At 41.3% G+C, this 10,705-nt stretch overlaps 1 protein-coding gene across 6 annotated transcripts in view; it reads left to right on the top strand.

Annotated features, from left to right (window-relative positions):
- Positions 1 to 245: 245 nt before the first annotated feature.
- The window catches only part of PPP4R4 (protein phosphatase 4 regulatory subunit 4), a 67,107-nt gene continuing 56,647 nt past the window's right edge, over positions 246 to 10,705 (top strand). Inside the window, exons 1-2 of one of the 6 annotated variants that reach the window (XR_007907595.1) lie at positions 246 to 543; positions 1,005 to 1,078. Coding sequence is in view for 4 of the 6 variants with exons in the window: in XM_051806605.1 (XP_051662565.1) it covers positions 430 to 543; positions 1,005 to 1,078 (188 nt within the window). In the remaining 2 variants the exon portion in view is untranslated. The remainder of the gene's footprint in view (positions 544 to 1,004; positions 1,079 to 10,705) is intronic. The other 5 variants (XM_051806605.1, XM_051806607.1, XM_051806606.1 and 2 more) reach the window with 5 other exon arrangements.

Below are 10,705 nucleotides of genomic sequence, written 5' to 3'. Positions count from 1 at the left end.
GCCCTGCCGTGCCGTGCTCTGCCGGTGCGGAGCGAGCCCCGCAGTCCCGGGTGCTGCGCCAGGGGCTCCGCCGTGCCCGTCTGCCGGCCGGGGGCAGCGCGCTCCCTGGCCCCCGCAGCGGGCAGGCGCGGCCCGCGACCAGGGGAAACTTGGCTCGAAACTCCCGCCCGCCGAGGCACCAGCAGCGCTGCACCGGCGCTCCCGGGGCTGCGGGTGCCGGCCGCGCTCGCTGCCCACCCGGGCCGAGCGGAGAAAGTTTCCCTGCAGGAGGCTGGGCGGAGGCGGGCGGCGCGGCGGGCGCTGCCGCAGTGAGTGCGCCGAGCCCGGGCTGTGCCGGCGGCGGGAGCGCCGGGAGCGTTCGGTCCCGCCGCCCGCAGGGCGATGTGAGGCTCGGGGGCAGCGTCGGCTGCCGAAGGCTTTAGGTGTTACATGCGTCCGCTAACCTTCTCCAAAATGGATTTTAGTCAGAGCAATCTGTTCGGATACATAGAAGACCTGCAGGAACTAACTATTATAGAGAGGCCAGTACGCAGGAGCCTGAAGGTATATACCTCAAAAAAGAAGGATGCTTTAAAATCCGTTTTAAATTGTGTCTCTTTTATTTATGCACAGCTAAGTGAGTAGACAGTCTATTTTTTTTTTTTTTACGACAGCAGGATACTTAAACATTAAACAGACTTGAATACTACAAAACAGGGACTTAATATTTCCAGTATAAGAATATTAAACTGGGAAAAAAATTGACTAACTTAGGTCTTTAGATTAATTTATATATGATTTACTTTTACTTTAACAGTGATAATACCTGGCATGGAACTGTACTGCTCCAACATTGCATCTTTTCCTGGTGAAAGATTTATTTGATTGAATTTGAAATGTTGGCTAGAGATTTCATGGATAAATTCAAGTAACTCATGAAACTGTCCCTGGATATGTGGGGAGGAAGGACTTGTTTTAAGAAGATCAAAATAGTGAAATAATAATCTCTATTTCACACTTGACAGACACCAGAAGAAATAGAAAGATTGACAGTTGATGAAGAACTCAGTGATATTGAAAGGGCTGTTTATCTACTCAGGTATTTCCTAAAATATTGCTCTGAAACATTGCTGACCATCATGTTTGTATACAACTTTTTTTTTTTTTTGTCTTTCAGTAGTTTTTTTTTACCTTCCACTATGTTAAACATATAGGTAAGATAAAAATAGGTACTGTAATTTAAAAGAAGCCACCCTGGAATAGGGTGCCTGTGTACGCGTATAAACATTGCTGACTTTTTAATATGACCTTCACCAGCACAGAGTTGTACTTAATGATTTTGCAAGATTCCGTGAATATTAACGTTAAAAACAGCAATCATTCAGGAAGTTCATATTCCCTCAAAGTGAATATTCACTCGTGGGCAGTTACCACAGGCTGAAAGCAGAGCTGTTCTAGCATCCTGTATATGTTTGGACTTTCAGAAGAGAAAACTTGAGAGATTAGTTTTATAGTCCTTAGGAATTACTGTAGAAAACACTGTGTTAATACTTCTCACTGTTCTGGTTTTTCATTTTGCCTCCTTCTTCTTGTTGAAGGTATTGATTTGCAACTACTCGAATAACTTAAATTTTGGTAGTTTAAAATACAGATCTTTCAATTACTGTGTAAGTCATCTTTGAAAGTACAAATGTTCTGAGGGATTTTGAGTTGAATATGCATTTTTAAACAATACCTAGTAATTGGAGAACCAGCTGCAGCTACCTCTCAGTTTGCTTATTCTGCTATGTTAAGTGCTTTTCTGATCTGTGCCTGTGCTCAGTGTTTAGAGTTTTGGGGTGCATGGCCTTATTTTTAGGTAAGCATTTTTGTCCACTGATACTACTTTTGATATTGTGCTTTGTTTATATATATATATTTTTTTAATGCTGGAATTTACTAAATAGAGGATTTTAAAACTTGCTGTGCGTTTCTGTAATCAGAGCAGTCTGTTGACTCTGGGGAAATTCAGAGAAAACAGTTTGTATGTTGTGCATATCATTGAAAGTATGCATATCAATTTTGGTTTTTACCTCACAACAATCAGCATAGCTGACTTCTTTTTCTTTCCCCGTGTGGCAGCAAATTTCTTTACTCTTTTCCCAATTAAAGATCCTGTTTCCAGCATTCTGTGTTAACTAGCTCATTGCCTTGTTAAATGATGAATGTTCCACTTCATATCTTTCCTCTTACCAGTTGCTATTCAATCTGGCCTTGACCTTCTCCTGACATCTTTATTTGCTTTCTCTCTACTTGAGCAGCTGTTCTGGGGACATAACATTCTTTTTCTTTTGATGAAGCTTTCATTTTTGCCTCTGCATTGTTCTCATTGCTGAAAGGTAGCTTCAACTGTGCTTGATAGGCATTTTGTAAGGCAATCAGTTGTTTTCCAGGTATGTTAATACAATAATTGAGTGGAATCTTTTGCTGTTTAGTAGTATATTGCCTTCCTGGTACTTAGTGGAGTAAAAACAAACAGTTGAAAAGCTGCCTGTAACACAGTATCTTTTACATAATGTACAAAGGTATGTACTTTTGGTTTGTCAGGAATTTTTTAATCTATTGTAATAGCCTGTTGCTGTTTGACAGTAATGTCAGTCTAGTCTTTTTGTGCCTTATTTTCTCCAGCAGATGCATTATTTGCTGGCCTTCAGGTTGTCCCTTATGTGGGATGCTCCTTGATATTATCCAAAAAGCCAGTGCCTTTTCTGAAAATCCAGCTATAAAAATGGCCTTGATGAGATCGAAAGGAATTGTTAATGATGGCTGTGTTATAGCACATTTGAAAAGGATAATGTTATCTCCATATACAATAAAAATATTCAAGAACAATATTAGAAAGTAAATCTCTTACCTTTAAATATCTACAAATAATATCAAAATACTACTTCCGTCACAGTGTCATTTATATTGTCACTTATGGAAGCCTAATCTGCAAGTTGAGTCAGAATCACAGAATATTCTGAGTTGGAAGCGACCCACAAGAATCATCCAGTTGAGCTCTGATGTGAATGGCCCATACAGAGATCAAACCCACAACCTTGTTGTTATTAGCAGCGTGCTCTAACCGAGTTGAAGATGTTAAATTTACTGAGAATATCTTTAGTGTTGCTTGTACAGTGCATTAGAGCTAACTAAACTGAATGAAACCTTTGTATGCTACAGCAAACCTAGTGTTTACTAATGTTTTTCTGTTGAAGTTCAGGAAGAATCCACACACTTTAATGGCTTTCATTCTGAACGAAAAACCTCAACCACTTTCTTCACTTTTCCCGTCATTTCACTTCAAAAGCTACCCCCAGCTTCTCCTCCCCACCCCTGAAATTGAATACTCTGGTTTCCTTATATGCAGAGTTGTTCTGTGTTTACTAGGTACTTGTGTTTTCTAGAGTTCTGCTCCTGCAGTCTTTTACTATTTAAGTCTAAAAAATGGGTCGACATCTGAGTTAGAATAGTTTTCTTTTTTTCCCTAGTGACTGATTCTTGCTTTGCTGTGTATACGGGAAGGCAGAGATTTCCCAGCTGTCACTGTTTCATCAGTTCATTCTTCTTTTTTGGCTTCTTGTGTTCTTCACTTCTCATTTGCCAGTAATACTGTGGAGTTTGGGGCATGGTCTTTTGCTTCTTGATATTGCAGAGTTAATTGTTTTACTCACCTGGTATTTATTTGTAACCACCTAATGATTATTTTGTATTTCCACAGTGTCTTGTCTGTGTCTAGACATGATGTGTGGTCACAGATTTTGTAAATTTCTGTTCATTGTCTTCTCTTAAATATGACATAATTATATACCTCTGAATGTTTTTAGCTCATGGTAAGTACCTGGACACAATAATCCTGTTTAAGATCTCACTTTCATAGGACATGATTTCATTTTAATTGTTTTTTATTGTTACCTATCACAGTTTGGTTTCACATTCTAAAGTGATAATAGTAATTTTGATAATCCTAACAAGTTTCTCTCTCTCTCTTTAATAATTATTTGTAGCGGATGACTTTGCTTTCAGTCTTCCCTTTTCTGCTAGTACTGTTTTTCAGATCACTGTGCAATGAAGTAGATTGATAAGATGATCTAGCTAAGGCTGATCGTTTTTAGTGACGTTAATTTTCAGCTAAATCAACTCCTTGATTTGCTGCATCATGGGGATGTAGAAACAAGTGAAAGGAGAGGACGTAGTAGCTCTCCTGGTGGCTAAAGTCACTTCATTGTGACAGAGTGAACTTCTGCTTTAGATCACTGATGCCCGGAGAACTCAGTTTTAATTAGGTGACATTCTGCAGTTAGACTGAGCAAATCCTAATTAAATAAAAATGTGGTAACAAATTGGACTGTCATCTGTTTTAATCTCAATTAACCTTAATTCTTGTTGAGGAACTAGGCTTCCTTAGACCCTATTGTCAGGGGTGTTTATGAACTTCCCATTGAAATCAAATGGATTTAGGTACCTAAAGAGGGAGAGGCATTGTAGTATCTAATATCGATGTTTTAGAGCTTCAGCCTGTGTGTTTGGTGGTTTCTGGAGGGTCTAACAGGAATCACCAAAGGGTTGTATTGTGCCGGTGTTTTGTACACCGCTGGCCCAACAGAACAAGAAGGACAGCAGAATAACTGTGCACCTCAGCCATGTCAGCGTCAAGATCAATGGCTTATCATAAAACCATCGGCAGATTAAGACAGGATACCAGACTACACTGAAACAATTGAATAGTTTGCATTCCACCTCAAGGCATCATGACCTCTATCAGGACAGTGGCAATAAGCAACTCAGGGACAGTAATTTTTATTCCTGCTGTGAACTTTTGGCTGTAGTCTTAATTTCCATGTTTTCTGATGTTTGATTCATGTTATTACTTATATTAATTTGTCTAACTGTAGCTCATTGTTTTGGGGTATACGACCAAAGTTATGTATTCTTTGCCTGATGCGAATCTGGTTTTGGATACAAGGGTGCTTACTGGCATGTGCACTGCAGTGTGGCTTGTTTTCTGAGGGCTTTCCTGATAGATTTCCCTTGGGCTTTTACATTGTTGTGTTGTATTATTTTGTAGTCAGCTACTTTTTTTTTTTTATTTGTGCCTGCTTAGTGTTAAAGCTTCTAGACCTTGACATGTCTGTCATACTCAAAATAACAGGGTGATAATGAGTTATCAAGGTGGAAGATTGAATTATTCAGCCTTTTGGGAACATAGTGTACTTTGGGTTTGGAGAGATCCTATCTGTTGGTGTAGAAAACAACACAGTGCCTCTACAAAATGGTTTTTGAAGATACAATAGATACTCTATCTAGATTGGAAAGTGTTCTATACCTCTAAACTTAGCACAACTTAAAAAAAACCCCAACAACAATAAAAAAGTTGTACTTTATTGTAGCCATGCTTGATTAGCTAGAGTATTCTCAAATTCCAAACATCATTTAATACATTATATGTAGTTAATTGTGAATGTCAAAACCACTACTATTTAAAAGTTTCAGATTTTTATTTTTTTGTCTAGTTTTTAGTCATCATGTTAGTTTTGGAAAATTTCTCTGAAGGTGAAGGCAACTACCCTTTGATTTTAAATGAAAGCTTTCATTTAAATGTAACTTTAGAAGCTGATTGTCATACACTGTGTAGGGTTTTTTGTATTATATAATCATGAAAAATGGCTATTCCATTCTGATTATACAGCTTCTGGTCCTGATGCATACATAGTGTACTGGAAGATCCAGCTATAATGCTAAGCATATTGGAAAATAATTCTTCCATCTATACTGCCAAGCTGTAAATATTAATGTAAAAAGTATTTCCTCAGTCTTCTTCTCTTCATCTTTTATTTTGTAAATTGCAACCTAAATTTTATGAAAGTTTAATTCTGATTCACTTAGTTGGACAAATAAACTATTTGCTTGACGTTGACAGTGTTATACAAGTAAGTTAATGTATATGAAATTGATTCTTTCACCCTAAAGTGAAAGGTGTACCCATAGACTCCTAAAGTGTTGTAAAGTCACATACTTGTATTTAAATTTAGATTTGTGCAAAAACTTCTGTTAATCATATTTGCTGAGTTGAAACTGCAGCTGAGGAACCAGCTGTGAATATACAGAGCAGAGTTAAAATAGTGCTTTGAGAAGCCTCAAAAAAAAAAAAAAGAAGAGAGGAGAGAGAAAAATCTACATTTCAGTTTTCTTTCTCAGGCCCCAATCAGTGCAGGAAGATGGCAATGCCACTCCTCTCCCTTTTCTAGTGATTGTGCTATGTTTGCACTTGTGCCTGCACAGCACATTGGGGAATTTATCTGAGGCAAACCCTGAAAGTGATGGTTAGTTTTAAAACAGATTGATTGTGTGATCCAGGACTTTGTGCACTTCAAAAAAGACCAGTGCCAGCACAAAGGAATTGGATAGCATCATAGGAACAATGCTCATGAGTGGGTGAAATGTCTTTGAGACTTAGCACTTAATTTGGCTGGCTTATGGTATTTATGAAGCTACAGTTTCCTGGTGTCTAGTTTCACAGTCAAACTTAATGACGCTCTTCCTCTATTGGACAGGAACTCCCTTCTCCTTTCCTTCTGTGACTGCATGTTCCTGAGAAGTTTTGTGTACCGGCACTAGTGTTGTTGCAGCCACGGTCTCGGTCAGATTAGGGATTTGATGCTAATTCTAGCATTTTTCAGATGCTTGCTTCCAACAAAATGTGAAACAAAATACAAGCAGCTGCTCACGCTGCCATAAAGGGGAACATGAGCAGAGAAGTCAAGCTGATAGATGGCTCTCTCATCAATAGCAAACCAGATTTAGTTCTGATTACTCTAATTTTGAATGTATACTTTGAATTTGTGAAGTCAAGTGCTGGTTGAAATGACCAGAGTATCAGCTGTAGTGTATTTAATGAGCTCTTTGACATTAAATGGACTTTAAGAATCATTAAAGTTGGACGAGACCTCCAAGATCATTGAGTCCAACCTTTAACTGAACACTACCATGTCAACTAAACCATAGCACTAAGTGCCATGTCCAGTTGTTTTTTAAATGCTTCCAGGGCTGGCAACTCCACCACTTCCCTGAGTAGCCTTAACCATCCTTTCAGTGAAGAAATTCTTTGTGATGTCCAACCTGAACTTCCCCTTGCACAGCTTGAGGCCTTTGCCTCTTGTCTTTTTGCTAGTTACCTTGGAGAAGAGGCCAACCCCCACCTGGCTACAACCTCCTTTCAAGTAGTTGTAGAGAGTGATGAGGTTCCCCCTGAGCACCCTTTTCTCCAGGCTAAGCACCCCCAGTTCCTTCAGCTGCTTCTCACAAGACTTGTGCTTGAGTCCCTTCACCAGCTCTGTTGCCCTTCTATGGACATGCTCCAGCACCTCAATGTCTTTCTTATAGTGAGGGGCCCAGAACTGGACACAGGATTTGAAGTGTGGCCTCACCAGTGCTGAGTACATGGGGATGATCACTGCCCTGGTCCTGCTAGCTACACTTTGCTGATACAGACCAGGATGCCATTGACCTTCTTGGCCACTTGGGCATACTGCTGACTCATGTTCAACTGCTGTCCATGAGCACCCCCAGGTCCTTCTCCACCAAGCAGCTTTCCACCCACTTGGCCCCAAGCCTGTAGTGCTGCCCGGGGCTGTTGTGACCCCAGTGCAGGACCTGGCACTTCACTTTTTTGAACCTAATACAATTGGCCTCAGCCCATCAATCCAGTCTGTTTAGATGCCTCTGCAGAACCTTCCTACTCTCCAGCAGATCAACACTCTCAACCAACCTGATGGTGTCTGCAAACTGACTGAGGGTGCACTTGATCCCATGATCTAGATCATTGATAAAGATATTAAACAGGACTGTCTCTTGAGCCTGGGGAGCCCCACTTGTGACTGAATGTAGCACCACTGACCACCACTTTCTGGGCCTGGCCATCCAACCAGTTTTAACCCGGCGAAGAGTGCACCTGTCCAAGCCATGAGCTGTCAGCTTCTCTTGGAGAATGATGTGAGAAACAGTGTCAAAGGCTTTGTTGAAGTCCAGGTAGACAACACCCATAGCCTACAACACCACTAAGTGGTTCAGCTTGTTGTAAAAGAAGATTAGGTTCTGGAAGTCTGTGTGATAGCTTTGATATGTGAGTTCAGTAGCTCTTCCTTATGCAATGTCAAATTCTTCTCTGGAGATGTCAGTTGTGTTTCAGAGCATCTTTATGCATGACATAATTAGGAGAAACTAGGTAGCTGTGAGGATGTGTTTTTTGATATTAAACACAGTTGGAAAATCTGTGGGTTTTCTTAACTTCTAAAAATTGTACTGTTGCCCTGGGAAAATCTTATCATCCTCTCCTAGAAATGTTCTACACAGGAATATCCAGCTAAATATTTCCCATGTTTCTTTCTTTCTACATGACTGATCCCATACAGAAATAGCATGTTGCTTAGCAGAAGACTGACTTTCTTCTGGTTTTGTTTAGATGAGCACTGGCATTTAATAAATAACAGCTGTATGGTTCATTTTGAGATGGCATATAATTAATGTATAAGTATAATAATTCTCCTTTATATCACCTTCCTTAGAAAGTTACAAGTGTCTGTAAGAACATTTTGTACTTATAATGAGCTTTTATCGTCATGCTTGCTCAGTATTACTAATTTATGCTTTTATCCTTTGCCTGATTTGGCAAGAGATGATAGTATTGCACTAGTTTATGTCAGGACCTGGAAATGCATCCAGTGGAAACTCCATGAAGGTGTAGCTGGGAAAATGTAGTATTTTGTGTTAGAATACATCAAAGGTACAGACTCCTCAAACAGTAGGTCAAGCTGTCCATTTATGGCAAGTCTGAATACGCTTTCACACTATGATGCCCTGTAAAATAATGACTGTTGTATGCAAGTGCTTGAAACAGTCTAGCCTATTTTCATAGAATCACAGAATGGTTTGGGTTAGAAGGGATAAAAGATCATCTTATTCCAGACCCTCTGCCATGGGCAGGGTCACCTTCCACTAGACCAGTTTGCTCAAGGCCTCACCAGCCTGGCCGTGAACACTTCCAGGGATGAGGCATCCACAACTTCTCTGGGCACCCTGTTCCAGTGCCTGAGCACCCTCACAGTAAAGAATTTCTTCTTAATATCCAATCTAAACCTACTCTCTTTCATTTTGAAGTCATTTCCCCTTTTCCTATCGCTATGTGCCCTTGTAAAAAAGTACCTCTTCAGCTTTCCTGTAGGACCCTGTTAGGTACTGGAAGGCTGCTATAAGCTATCCCTGGAGCCTTCTCTTCTCCAGGCTGAACAATCCTGCTTCTCTCAGCCTTTCGTCATAGGAGAGGTGTTCCATTCTTCAAACTGTCTTTGTGGCCCTCGTCTGTTCTTACTCCAGCAGGTTAAATGTCCTTTCTCTGTGGAGGAACCCAGAGCTGGACGCAGTACTCCAGGTGAAGTCTTACTAGAGTGGAGTAGAGGAGCAGAGTCACCTCGACCTGCTGGCCACGCTGCTTTTGAATCAGCCCAGGTTATGATTGACTTTCTGGGCTGTGAGTGCACATTGTTGTCCAGCCTCTCATCCAGCAGCACCCCCAAGTCCTTCTCAGCAGGGCTGCTCTCGATCTATTCATCCCCCAGCCTGGATTGACACCAGGAGTTGCCCTGACCCAGGTGCAGCGCTTTGCACTTGGTCTTGTTAAATCCTGTGAGGCTCCAGCAACACTCAGCTTGGTGTTGTCAGCAGATTTGCTCAGGGTGCCCTGGATCCCTTTGCCTGTGTCATTAATACAGATACTAAAAAACCCTGGTACCCGTACCGGTCCCAGACCTCTGGGGGACACCACTTATCACCTGAACCAACCACCTCTGGATTCAACTATCCAAACAATTCTTTATGCACCAAATATGTTTTTCTTGCAAATTCATTCTGGTGTTTTGAGAATCATGTTGTAGGCATGAGAAGTCCTTCACATGTCATGGTGCGATGTTTCCATGGCCTTGTGCTCTGACTCCATTTGTTGCTGACAAAAAGGAGAAGCTGCAGTTAGTACTGGTCTGGCTATTCTTTCCCTAAAAGCAGTACAGTATCATGTCCCAAAAATCTGAATACTCTGAGACTCTTCAGAAGAATGATTCTGAGTGCTGATAAACCACATACTTTTGCATTCAGATCTATTTAAATGCTCTTCTGAATCTCCACAAAGCAGAGCAGATAATACTCCATTTTCACAGAATCATAGAATATGCTGAGTTTGAAGGGACCCACAAGGATCATTGAGTCCAACTCCTAACTCTGCACCCATTCCCAGGAGCTACACCATATGCCCGAGAGTGTCATCCAAATGCTTCTTTAACTCTGTCAGGCTTGGTGTTGTGACCACTTTCCCTGGGGAGCCTGTTCCAGTGCCCAACCGCCCTCTGGGTGAAGAACGTTTTTCTAATATACAACTTCGCCCTCCTTTGGACGCTTTCTGATGTCTTAATATCTCTCTTACATTGTGGTGCCCAAAACTGCACACAATATTCAAGGTGAGGCTGCCCCAGTGTAGAGCAGAGTGGGACAATTCCCTCCCTTGACTGGCTGGCGATGCTTTGGACAGGGCATGGTTGCCCCCCAGGACATGGTTGGCCCTCCTGGCTGTCAAGGCACTGCTGACTCACATTCAGCTTGCCATCAAGCTGGACCCCCAGGTCCCTTTCTGTGGCACTGCTTTCCGATATCTCATTCC

This window comes from Manacus candei, unplaced genomic scaffold (assembly GCF_025592945.1).
Source record: "Manacus candei isolate 608988 ecotype Guabito, Panama unplaced genomic scaffold, ASM2559294v1 h1tg000067l, whole genome shotgun sequence".
In the NCBI taxonomy this organism is placed as follows: Eukaryota; Metazoa; Chordata; class Aves; order Passeriformes; family Pipridae; genus Manacus; species Manacus candei.
Note: the sequence above shows the minus strand (reverse complement) of the source record. Positions and strands in the feature narration are given on the sequence as shown.